Below are 13962 nucleotides of genomic sequence, written 5' to 3' on the forward strand. Positions count from 1 at the left end.
CTAGTGCTTTGTTTTTTGACATTTCTAGTGCTTTGTCTCTTCATTAACCCTTTCGCTGCTGCAGACACGTGCTCCCCGCATTCCGTGCTGTGGGCGATTTTGTCATCACTGCACTGCTCGCCTGTGCAGACACATGGTGTTCCCACTGCTTTGACACGCTTATCATTCAATTTCACAAAAACTATTTGGCCCAAAAATTTGATTTTTACACGTCTTCTTGACTGATACCTTCCCCCCACAAATGACTTAATTTTGTTTGGATGTTCAACGCAGTTATTATGCAGCATTAAATATAGTAAACCATTGCACGAAATTTTGAAGAGTTTGCAGAGGTAGAAGTCCATAGCGTATACTTTCCGTATGGTCGATTTTAGTTGCCATAATGTTGAGAATGAAATGTGGACAAGATATCTAAATTTCATATAAAATTTACTGTATAACAATATCTCATTTAATTTAAGTACCACATAGGTGTCGTATGTAATATTGAGAAATATTCAGTCATTCGCGACTGTAATAAAAGTTTTATTTACACCGGACGCGTTTGGCTTTATTTTAAAGCACTTCAATCAATGAAAGGTATGGCACATACACAATGGTACTCATGTTCTCTTTCTTGTTTTTGTTCCACAGTCGCAGTTTTACCAATGGTACTGAAATATATTCCTCTTCTGCAACTGTAATAAGCGACTTATTTAGACCAGACGCGTTTTTCTCTTTTGAAGCATCTTCAGTGGACAGTATTTTGTCTCCTCCATTGCCAAGTCACCTTTCGTAGTTTTGTGCTGCGGTAACACAATATTCAACGTTTGTGTTGGCTGATGAGTGTTTTAGCAAATAAATGATGTTTGTGTGTGCCACACACAAAAATTATATTTGACAGCTCAGAGCACTTCACTGATAGACGGTATATTCAAGTCCTAATGTTTTTGTAAGTCCACAGTTTTGTTTAATGTGTTTTGTCTACTTCCTTTTGATTGATTGAAGTGCTTTAAAATAAAGCCAAACGTGCTCAGTGTAAATAAAACTCTTGTTACAGTCGCGAAAGACGGAATATTTCTCAATATTACATACGACACCTATGTGGTACTTAAATGAGATATTGTTATACAGAAAATTATATATGAAATTTAGGTATCTTGTCCACATTTCATTCTCAACACTGTGGCAACTAAAATCGACCATAAGGAAAGTATACTCTATGGACTTTTACCTCTGCAAACTCTTCAAAATTTCGTGCAATGGTTTACTATATTTAATGCTGCATAATAACTGTGTTGAACATTGAAACAAAATTAAGTCATTTATGGGAGGAAGGCATCAGTCAAGAAGATGTGTAGAAATCTAATTTTTGGCCCAAATAATTTTTGTGGAATCGAATGATAAGCGTGTCAAAGCAGTCGGAACACGATGTGTCTGCACAGGCGAGCAGTGCAGTGACAAAATCGCGCACAGCGCGGAATGCACGGAGCATGTCTTTGTAGCAGCGAAAGGGTTAATGCGGCCGTGATGGCTTTACTTCATGAACTTCTATTGGCACGTGCGTCGTGTGCAACTGGCAACGCAGCAATCTCCCGCGTCTGGGCGGGCATGCGCGAGCCGCCAAGATAAAAGAATTCAACTACAGTTGTGCAATACCTACGATTCTCTAGCTCTTCCTAAGACATTAGTGCTGAAAGTTCAGATATAAATCAGGCTACATATTTTAGAGTTTTAATGTTTTAGAAAATGTTGGTATTCATTCATTATAGTTTTAGTGAAGAAATATTTCTTTAATGGTTTTAAATTAGTTTCTGCATAAGTGTGATGTTGGCTTTCTGAAGCTGTATGGATGAAGCAGTAGATTCGCCAAAAGAAACAAACGCATCCATTCAGAGGACTTAGTTTTGAGGCAAAAAGTGACAAGATCAGAGAGGGACTGCCTACATCAAATGTTCCGCATTTATATATTACAGTATTTAAAGTTTACATCAGACTTTTTCAAGAACCTGGTAATCCTCTTGCAAATGGTTACGTGGCTGTAAAGAGACACAAAAATTGTACTGTTGGCCATGTGTTTTGTTTGTTTCCAATATGTTGTGGATGAAAAGTGGCACGCGTGACATGAACAATTTCTGCAACTTATGGCGCGAAAATTCCAAGGACCAAATTACACATGTATGGATGTTCATTAAATTTGGCAGTACAAGGGTAGATTTTTGTGTGAATAGTACCTTGACATTATATGTTCAGAAGCATAATGAACGAATGAATGAAAATAGACTCATTGTGAGCTGTTTAGTTGTCAAGTGTTTCCTTGCTGCACAAGAACCACCTTTCAGAGGACACAACGAAACAGAGGACAAGGATAATCGGGGCAATTATGTTGAACTGTTTAACTCACTGGCACAAAAAAATGAATGTTTGTCATATCACTTGCAGATTCAATTGCTTCCGAAGGCATCTCAAGTTACGTACAGAAGGACCTCATTGAGTCCATTGCTGAAGCCATTCGTACAGAACTTCCGAAAAAACTAAAACAAATGACATTTGTTACAGTTATTATGGACGAAATGGTAAATGTTTCAAGCCAGTCCCAAGTCTGAACTGTTTTCAATATGGAATATCCACGGGTGAAGCGTGTGAGAGATTTTTGGACTTTGTTGACATCAGTGATAATGTTGACATCAGTGATAACCAAAGTGCTGCTACCTTAGCAGAGCATGTATTTGGCTGCATAAGTGAATTTGATTGTGGTAGAGAACCGGTAGCTCAGACACACAATGGCTGTGCCATTGTGGCTGGGCAACATAATGGGGTACAAAAACTTTTGAGATGAAAATACCCCTCAGATCTTTTCATACATTGCTGTGCTCATAAACCAAATTTAATTCTGAAACAGTCAGTTGAACATATAAGGGAGTGCAAAATATTTTTTCAATTTCTGGTTTTGCCCATTTTTTTCTCCAATGCTTTGCATTAATTGATCAAATTACGTTTTCCTTCAGCATTCAACACCACATGGTTATAGGACAGCAGATTAATCGAGCTAGTGATGAACCACAAGACTGAACTTGAAGAGCTGTTCAAGTCTATGATAGACGACCCTAATTCATGGCACGGCGAAACAGGAGTACATGCCAAAGGCTTTTACCTGACATTTAAGAAATTGCTTTCCATGGCAAACGAATCTGCTCCAGTCCAGAATCCCTGAACCATTACACCAACAACCTGAAAACAGCTTTCGCATCCCGCAACTATCCTCCCGACCTAGTACAAAAGCAAATAACCAGAGCCACTTCCTCATCCCCTCAAACCCAGAACCTTCCATAGAAGAACCACAAAAGTGCCTCACTTGTGACAGGATACTTTCCGGGACTGGATCAGACTCTGAATGTGGCTCTCCAGCAGGGATACGACTTCCTCAATTCCTGCCCTGAAATGAGATCCATCCTTCATGAAATTCTCCCCACTCCACCAAGAGTGTCTTTCCGCCGTCCACCTAATCTTCGTAACCTCTACCCTTGTAACTGCCCCCAGTGTAAAACCTGTCACATGCGCCCTCCCACCACCACCTACTCCAGTCCTGTAACCCGGAAGGTGTACACGATCAAAGGCAGAGCCACGTGTGAAAGCACCCACGTGATTTACCAACTGACCTGCCTACACTGTGAAGCTTTCTATGTGGGGATGACCAGCAACAAACTGTCCATTCGCATGAATGGACACAGGCAGACAGTGTTTGTTGGTAATTAGGATTACCCTGTGGCTAAACATGGCTTGGTGCACGGCCAGCACATCTTGGCACAGTGTTACTCCGTCCGGGTTATCTGGATACTTCCCACTAACACCAACCTGTCAGAACTCCGGAGATGGGAACTTGCCCTTCAGTATATCCTCTCTTCTCGTTATCCGCCAGGCCTCAACCTCCGCTGATTTCAAGTTGCCGCCGCTCATACCTCACCTGTCTTTCAACATCTTTGCCTCTGTACTTCCACCTGGACTCACGTCTCTGCCCAAACTCTTTGCCTTTACAAATGTCTGCTTGTGTCTGTGTATGTGCGGATGGATATGTGTGTGTGTGTGCGCGAGTGTATACCTGTCCTTTTTTCCCCCTAAGGTAAGTCTTTCTGCTCCTGGGATTGGAATGAATCCTTACCCTCTCCTTTAAAACCCACGTCCTTTCGTCTTTCCCTCTCCTTCCATCTTCCCTGATGAAGCAACCGTTGGTTGCTAAAGCTTGAATTTTGTGTGTATGTTTGTGTTTGTTTGTGTGTCTATCGACCTGCCAGCGCCTTAGTTTGGTAAGTCACATCATCTTTGTTTTTAGATATATTTTTCCCACATGGAATGTTTCCCAAAACTTACCAAATGAAAGCGCTGGCATGTTGATAGACGCACATACATACACGATAGACACACAAACATACACACAAAATTCAAGCTTTCGCAACCAACGGTTGCTTCATCAGGAAAGACGAAAGGATGTGGGTTTTAAGGGAGAGGGTAAGGAGTCATTCCAATCCTGGGAGCGGAAAGACTTACCTTAGAGGGAAAAAAGGACAGGTGTACACTCCCGCGCACACACACACACAAGCAGACGTTTGTAAAGGCAAAGAGTTTGGGCAGAGATTTAGCTACAATATAGCAGGTCAGCAACTGGAAGCAGTTAATTCCATAAATTATCTGGGAGTAGGCATTAGGAGTGATTTAAAATGGAATGACCATATAAAATTAATCGTCGGCAAAGCAGATGCCAGACTGAGATTCATTGGAAGAATCCTAAGGAAATGCAATCCGAAAACAAAGGAAGTAGGTTACAGTACACTTGTTCGCCCACTGCTCACCGGTGTGGTAGAAGAGATAGAGAAGATCCAATGGAAAGCAGCGTGCTTCGTTACAAGATCATTTAGTAATCGCGAAAGCATTACGGAGATGATAGATAAACTCCAGTGGAAGACTATGCAAGAATGACGCTCAGTAACTCAGTATGGGCTTTTGTTGAAGTTTCGAGAACATACCTTCACCGAGGAGTCAAGCAGTATATTGCTCCCTCCTACATATATCTCACGAAGAGACCATGAGGATAAAATCAGAAATTAGAGTCACACAGAGGCATACTGACACTCTTTCTTTCCACGAACAATACAAGACTGGAATAGAAGGGAGAACCAGTAGAGGTACTCAAGGTACCCTCCGCCACACACCATCACAGGTGGCTTGCAAAGTTTGGATGTAGATGTAGATGAAGCTAAACCCTTTGATGCTGACTGTTGTTTGAAGGAAGTTGGCCAGTGTAAGACTGGAGTTACAGGAACTTCGTAGTAAATTTGAAGTTTGGTCTGAAACTGTGCCAGATGAAAGTGATTGTGAGCGTATAAGAAAGAAGCAATGGGATGGCATGGCTGACTGAGAAACATCATACAGTGCTTTGTTTTGTGATATTGTTGATACTGTTCTGTGTTAATTAACTGACAGGTATACTGACTTAGATAGTTTGGAGTTACTTTCACACATGAGTTATGAAAAATATAGTCAAAATACTGAAAATATTCATGAATCTGCATTTCATTCCTTGGAGACACCTTACAGTGGACATGTTGTTATTCCCTGGACTAAGGATGGAACTGTCTTTCTTTCTTCAAACTAATTCCAGAACCATCCAGTTGGTAGACAAAGTCAACATTTCGCTTCCTGTGGTCTCAGTGAAGCAGTCCCTGAATCATTTAAACTAATGATATTAATTTTAACCATTCCCGCAACCAGTGCTTCGGCAGAAATATCATTTTCTCTGTTTAAGAGAATCAAAACTTATCTTCCAAATACACACTCGCAAACTAGATATTCTCAGTGTCTTGATTTGCTGATCATTGAAAAATGATTGCCCAAGTCCATGAAACAGTAAAATCCTCCTACAACTCCATGATTGAAGTTTCTTACAAGGATCATTGCGGAATTGACCTAAAAACTTTGAGTTCCTGAACTTTTAATATCATCAGTATTTTTGTAGATAGAATAACATGTATTTTTCAAGTATCCTGTATCGCACAGGAGGCCTAATGTTTACAAGGTTCGGCCTTGTACTTTAATGGAAGGCACACGACGTTATTTCATGTAATACTAGGCCATGATGTAATGCAATAACAGATAACTGTAAACAGTAAAATAATAATAATTACAATGACAACAACAATAAAAATAATTACAATGACAACAACAATAAAAATAATTACAATGACAACAACAATAAAAATAATTACAATGACAACAACAACAACAACACTTTTAATTGGATAATCATAAATAGTAATGTAATGGGAACAACAGTGACAATAATAATAATAATTACAACAATGCTGATGCTTTTAACAATTTTTAAAATGATTACAGTTACGAATACCTCACTCTTTGGCACCGGCGATGACTTGCCTGCTTTTGAAGGACGACATATTACAAATTGATAGAAGATATTGGTTTTCAGTTTGAAAGTAGTGTAGGCACCCCGGTGGTCCCGGTCACCTATGGTGGACTGGAAGCCGAGCGGTGACCTCTCCTGTTGTCAGGATGCTAGGAAGTGACCGTGGACACATCTGAAACAACAACAAAACATTATTAATTCATGACACCTTTATTCCTGCCGAGTACAATGTGGCGGACGGGTGGACGGGCGGAATGGGGTGCAGTCCCCCAGCGTCGTCGGCTCATCTGGTTGTGACGGCGGATGCACAGGGCCTAGGCCCCGCACAATCTCGACGACGGCTCACTGATGTGGTCAGCATTGGCGGCGAGCGAGACTGCCGCGATGTCTGCTAACCCTGGGTTGATGATTGACAGCGGCAGCAGAGAGGACCAGAGCTGGTACTGTCCCCTCATGTCTGCTGCTGGATGGGCCGCCCTTACTGCAACATCTCCTTAATAAAGATTAACATGTCGATCACCGAGCTGAGCGCTACGCAGTGTCCCAGTACACATCTAACTGCGAGTGCCTTGTTGCTATCAAAGCTGGCGTATTTAAAGGAAGCACGAGCGACGTCCTGACGTCATGCTCGTTTGTAATGAACGCATTCGTTCCACTTATACTGCTGATTTATCTGTCGTACTCGCCCCTTAGGTGTTCTTGTGACAGAGTTACGTGTTGTTACGGCAGACTTATGTGAAGTTATGCAGTACAGCTGACGCTATGCCTCTGTCTTCACTCTACAAAAGTCTCCATCTAACACAAACCCGCGTGCTAAGCAATTCTCTCTCGCCTGTTGTGTGTAACCAGGCCATTGCCCCTGTGTGACGACACATTCCGATACATGCAATCCTCTTACCACTTGGCTAACCTACTGCCTCTGGCTCTCGGCATAGGCAACGAAACTTTGACAATATTCCACATTTTCAACTCTTTACTATTCCGCGACACTACAGTAGAAAATGATATAGCTTTATTACAGGTAGAGAGGATATTGCTTTGTGGAGGAGGTGTTGTCTCTGGCTGATTCAACAGTTTGTATGTAAGAACAGGGGATTTATTGCCTTATTGCCTTCACGAATCATAGGTTACTGCAGCACATGTGACAAAAGAGGTGTGGACAGTTCGAAGAGATTTTGGGATTGCAGCCAGTTGTTGTAAACTTCACTCCACACTATTTCAATGGACACCTGCCAGTGATCTTCAGGTCAGTCATCGAAGACTGACAAAGACGTTCTCCGCTCCGCCTTATATAGCACGTTGATAGTATTGCTGTGCATATGTCGGTCACGGTGACATGACCACACTGCCCGGTGGCAGCACCCTCATATTCGGCATTGACGCTCGCTGCAGTCATCGGAGTATTCTACCACCTTGGTCTGGAGCAAATCTCAGAGATGATGGGATTCCACGCATTATCCAACTGGTATCCGCTGTCAGTTTACTAGATTTTCTGCAATGCGTATTTCCGTGGATTCTTTTATAATAGAGTCCCATAAAGATGTTGCTGTGGTCAGAATTAATTTTTAGTCATACTCTGGTGAATGTCCGATGGAGATCAATGTTTTGCTACTGCAGACTTGCCATGGAGTGATGTTTATGATGACTGGCTGCGATCCCGAAATCTCTTTGAACATTTAATTTTCCAGGAAAATTTTAAATTTCACAAATGTGGACTGACAAAATAATGACTGAAAAAGATACAAGCTTTTGTTGGATGTCTGTCATAGGGTTTCAAAATCCATTGGGAAAGGAAAAAGGGCAATTATAACACATACAGTAAGCAACTGTGGTTTTGTGGAAGGTGCCGAATTGATTGTTGAATAAAGAGACTGTAGATTATCATCAAGACAGGAATAGTGAAGTGTTCCTAAAATGGTTCAGAGATATTCTACCAAAATTACAGCCCATCATTGTTATAATTATGGTCAATGTTTCTTCATATCGTGGTGTTAAGGTGGAGCAAAGGCCACAAAAACCTTAAGGGAAGGAAGATGATGTAAATTGGCTTATATGAAAGGGAGCACATGTCAAACCTACTGGGATTAAGCTTGGATTACTGAAACAGGTCGAAGCTGATGTTATACATAATGCTTTGACACAAATGATTTCACTGTTCCAGCATTTTCAAATACCTGTCAATGAGAAGTGTTAAAACAGAGCAATTGGAAACATTAAATGATAAATTATTAACATTCATGTGGAAGTTGAACAAAAATAAATAGGCTTGCACATGATTTTTTACAAATGTTTACATCACTTCCCTGTTTGAATGTGACAGTAAAACATTGTGTGTTGGGTTATCTTCACTGAATAGTGCAGCTAAGCAATGCTGCAACGTAAAACATTAGGTTATTATTGTACCCGATTACACACAGCTGAAGCTGCTTGGGAAATAAAATCCAATGAGGTAATAGCGAAGGCGGAAGAACATACAGTGTAATGTTTACATCAGGTTTGTTCTTACAATTATTAGATTATAGACACTGCTTTGTATTATATACTTACTTTGCAGTCCATGCATAAGCCTTGAATATCAAGTTACTAAGAGTATTTTAATTCAGCGCAAGTCTCTAGAAACTAAATAACTTCATTATGGTCCAAGTGATTTGCAACTTCATGTCATGCACACATCAGATACGGGACAAACTGTATATAAGGTGTAATCAAAAAGTTTCCAGTCGAAGGCTTGCCCCAGTACGCCACAAAGGCAAAATTGCTGCGAGGATTTAGGGAAACATCCACCAACCTACCAGGTTGAACATACCCGTTTGGTAAAATAGTGTGTCCTCCTGCATTTTTTTTCTAAAAGCGACTAAAGGTGTGATAATGGCATGGGGGGATATCAGGGCTATAGGACGGGTGCTCGAGTGTCCCGTACTTTAGTTGGTTCGTATTGGATGAGGCTGGTGTCGTGAGTTGAATCGCAACCAGTTTGGAACGTGGCACACCATTCTACAATTGTCGTTTTTGACCAACGTGCTGCCCTGTACAGATTATTCATTCTCCTATGTGTGTCTACCATTGTTTGTCCTTTGGCAGACATGAAAAGAATAACAGCACGGTGTCCTGTGAGGACGCATTTGATAATAACCTTCCCATAGTTCACGTCTCCGCATGTACCGCATACGAGTTCGAAAGACACAAATGCCACACTGGTGCCTTGCCTGCATGTTGGTGCTTATATACCCACATCAGAGTCATGCTACATTACATATATGCTGCAGCAATGCCCTCAAATGAAAAGTTTGGTCACTTCTTATACAAAGACTCGGTATTTTCCATCTATGCCACATTATTAATGAAATAGTAATAATTTAAAAAGTTTTTGAAGTTAATATTAAAATTGCACTTACTTAGCAAACTTACATTCTAAAGAAAGTACGAGGGTAAGTCAATTATTACCCTCAATTTAGTTATATTTTTGTTTATTTTGGAGGTACTGTCATTTTACATTGATGACGCGTGCTTTGTGTATTTGTTGTTATATCTTTGCAATTTTCAAGCTGCTAGGCTAGTTTCGTTATCGCTGCCGTGCTGTTAATCATGGCTGCTCTGCTGTCTTATTTGCACCAACATTCAGTGATCTGTTTTTTGTGGTCGGAAGGCGTATCAGGGTCCGAAATTCATCGAAGACTTTTGGTACAGCACGGGAACAGTGTATTGCCACAACAGTGTGTCTATGAATGGATTGAAAAATTCCGAAATGGTCGCACAAGTGTTACGCATGATGAAGGAGCCAGACGACTATTTACCTCCACTAATGAAGAAACCAATGAGTATTCGTGTGAAATGATTCTCTTAGACTGATGATTAACTATTGACGAAGTGGCACATCGTCTGCAAATTAGTCACAATTCTGCGTATGGAATAATCCACGACAGACTTGGGTTTCATAAAGTTTGTGCAAGATGGGTCCCAAAACAACTCACACAGTTGCATAAACAAATGCATCCTCTCAGTAGGCAAATAACAAAGATTAGGTATAAACACATTATTTATTTTGTGATTGTGTCAAATGAAAATAAAATCTGGATCACTCACTATATCTACTATTCTGATTACTGGTTTCAATCACATACACAAATCATCTTGAGATTCAAAACAGTGGAAAATGAAAAGGATGTGATAATACAAAAATTATAGTTGTACAACTAATGGTGCTAAGAAAAATAAAACAACATGACATGAGTCATGTGTAGCTTTGCAATGTGCAGTTTGTTCAAAAGGAATTGAAGATACAGTAATCAACTACTGAATAGATAAAAGTGGTGTTGTGCAGTAAATTATGAGGACAGCAATGTGCATGTATCAGTACTGAAATGAATCAGTTTCACTGTAGTGATTGCCTATCCTCAGTGTAGATTTATACTAATTCTTCTTTGAAAGAAGGGTTATGAGCATAATATTAATCACACCATGTGTTTAATTCATTGTTGTTCTTGTGGTCCTCAGTGCAGAGACTGGTTTGATGCAGCTCTCCATGCTACTGTATCCTGTGCAAGGTTCATCTCCCAGTACCTACTGCAACCTACATCCTTCTGAATCTGTTTAGTGTACTCATCTCTTGGTCTCCCTCTACATTTTTTACCCTCCATGCTGCCCTCCAATACTAAATTGGTGATCCCTTGATGCCTCAGAATATGCCCTACCAAGTGATCCCTTTTTCTAGTCAAGTTGTGCCACAAATTTATTTTCTCTCCAATTCTATTCAGTACCTCCTCATTAGTTATGTGATCTACCCATCTAATCTTCAGCATTCTTCTGTAGCACCACATTTCAAAAGCTTCTATTCTCTTCTTGTCTAAACTATTTACTGTCCATGTTTCACTTCCATACATGGCTACACTCCATACAAATACTTTCAGAAACGACTTACTGACACTTAAATCTATACTCGATGTTAACAAATTTCTCTTCTTCAGAAACGCTTTCCTTGCCATTGCCAGTCTACATTTTATATCCTCTCTACTTCGACCATCATCAGTTATTTTACTACTTTAAGTGTCTCATTTCCTAATCTAATTCCCTCAGCATCACCGGACTTAATTCGACTACATCCCATTTACCTCGTTTTGCTTTTGTTGATGGTCATCTTGTATTCTCCTTTCAAGACACTGTCCATTCCGTTCAGCTGCTCTTCCAGGTCATTTGCTGTCTCTGGCAGAATACAATGTGATCGGTGAACCTCAAAGATTTTGTTTCTTCTCCATGGATTTTAATTCCTACTCCGAATTTTTCTTTTGTTTCCTTTACTGCTTGCTCAATATACAGATTGAATAACATCGGGGAGAGACTACAACCATGCCTCACTCCCTTCCCAAACACTGCTTCCCTTTCATGCCCCTCGACGCTTACAACTGCCATCTGGTTTCTGTAAAAATTGTAAATAGCCTTTCGCTCCCTGTAATTTACCCCTGCTACCTTTAGAATTTGAAAGGCAGTATTCCAGTCAACATTGTCAAAAGCTTTCTCTAAGTCTACAAATGCTAGAAACATAGGTTTGCTTTTTCTTAATCTGTTTTCTAAGGTAAGTCGTAGGGTCAGTATTGCCTCACGTGTTCAAACATTTCTATGGAACCCAAACTGATCTTCCTCGAGGTCGGCTTCTACCAGTTTTTCCATTCGTCTGTAAAGAATTCGTGTTAGTATTTTGCAGCCATGGCTTATTAAACTGATGGTTCGGTAATTTTCACATCTGTCTACTCCTGCTTTCTTTGGGATTGGAATTATTATATTCTTCTTGAAGTGTGAGGGTATTTCGCCTGTCCCATAGATCTTGCTCAGTAGATGGTAGAGTTTTATTAGGCCTGGCTCTCCCAAGGCCGTCAGTAGTTCTAATGGAATGTTGTCTACTCCCGGGGCCTTGTTTCGACTTAGGTCTTTCAGTGCTACTTAGGTGTAATTTATAAGTAATATATTTTCACACTGTGTAATCCATTAGGCAGAATGTAAGGAAATTTAACATAGCAAAAAAAAAAAAAAAACTAAATTCTTAAACAGTGCAGTCCATGTGGAATCTGGCCTGATAACCTAATGGCCTGTGGCATAAGTATGCTGTGTCATCTCCATCCACTGTGTCCAATTCTGCTTGCAGATCAATATGCACAGCAGTCCAGTATTAGTAATTGGTAACTTCATAAGAGTGGGGTACTGTCTTAAAATCATTGTTACTTGTTCTTGGTAACTACTGTGTGTGTATTCTGACAGCAGAACACTTTGTTCCAAGTGTATTAATCATAGGTCATCATTTTTCACATGATAACCTGATTGTTGCAGATTCTCCATGAATTGCTAATTTTATAAATACTTCGTTGTTTTTACTAGGCTTAGTGGTCAGTGTTTCAGTCTTCCCAAATAGAAAAGTTACTTGCAGTTTGGATTGCCCATGTTGGAGATGGTTACCACTTCAGTAATGCTACTATTGTGAGGCATCATAAAAGTTGCATGCTTTTGTAAGACTATCAGCACAGAAGTACAAACATTGCCTCATATGTTCCAGCGATTCTTCAGTAAGTCCGTAAGTCCGAGGAGGCTGATGTGCCATGAGGCCCCCCCCCCCCCCCCCCCCCCCCCCCCCCCCCCCCCCCCACACACACACACACACACACACTCACTCACTCTTGTTCATTTCAAGATTTCTTTTCGATTAGACGAAATTACTGGTTTTTAACATTGCTGAAACTTTGAAATATTAGTCATTTAAAATTTATTCAAATATTTCAATGAAATATAAAAGTGAATGTGATGGAAAGTTCTTGGTGGAATTTTAGGTGTAAAGTAATAATGTACTGATATAGTTGTGTTAATAAGCGCATAATTGTGCAGAGGCCCACACATTATCTCTTACTGTGCCTGGAGGAACTGATGGATAAAATGGATGCCAATCATTGCTTTTCCAAAACTGATTTGCATGAAACTTACTTGCAAATACCATTGGACAAGCAGTCTTAACATGTCTGTCATTAACACTCATCTGGGTCTCCATAAATTTTTGAGACCACCATTTGGCAGTGCTTCTGGGCTTGCCATTTTTCAGCACTTCCTGAAGCATATGACCGCAAAAGTTCCTTTTTACTCATGTTTCAATATTCATTATTTGTAGATAAATAATTGTATTAATTTGTTTTGCAGGGATGTTAAAAGGAACCGTGATGCTGCAACAAGCCCAGATCATGTTGATAAAGGTGTTCCAGAGCAGTTTCTACAAGAAAATCTGGTAGATTATTATTTTAGTGTTGTTACACTCTTAACAGGCTAAGGCTAACAGTTTAAACAAATATCAGGATAGATAATGAAAGTAAATTACGCCAGGCAAATGAAACTGTGTGTGTGTGTGTGTGTGTGTGTGTGTGTGTGTGTGTGTGTTTGTTTTAAGGTGTATGTGAAATCATCATGTGAGAATGTAGGATGGGATCGAAGCAGCACTGTTGCAACATATTCTGAAAGTGGTAATTCAGAAAACCAGCTCATACTTGTAACACACAGTACACAGAAAAGAAAAAAAAAAAACTATACTCTGAAGT

The 13962-nt window shown here is 40.1% G+C and overlaps 1 protein-coding gene across 4 annotated transcripts in view; it reads left to right on the forward strand.

Moving 5' to 3' along the window:
• The window catches only part of LOC126485161 (RB1-inducible coiled-coil protein 1), a 318562-nt gene that overhangs the window by 278954 nt on the left and 25646 nt on the right, over nucleotides 1-13962 (forward strand). For all 4 annotated transcript variants that reach the window (XM_050108835.1, XM_050108833.1, XM_050108836.1 and 1 more), the window contains exon 18: nucleotides 13571-13655. In XM_050108835.1, coding sequence (XP_049964792.1) covers nucleotides 13571-13655 — 85 coding nt within the window. The remainder of the gene's footprint in view (nucleotides 1-13570; nucleotides 13656-13962) is intronic.

The sequence above is a fragment of the Schistocerca serialis genome, chromosome 6 (assembly GCF_023864345.2).
Source record: "Schistocerca serialis cubense isolate TAMUIC-IGC-003099 chromosome 6, iqSchSeri2.2, whole genome shotgun sequence".
NCBI lineage: Eukaryota > Metazoa > Arthropoda > Insecta > Orthoptera > Acrididae > Schistocerca > Schistocerca serialis.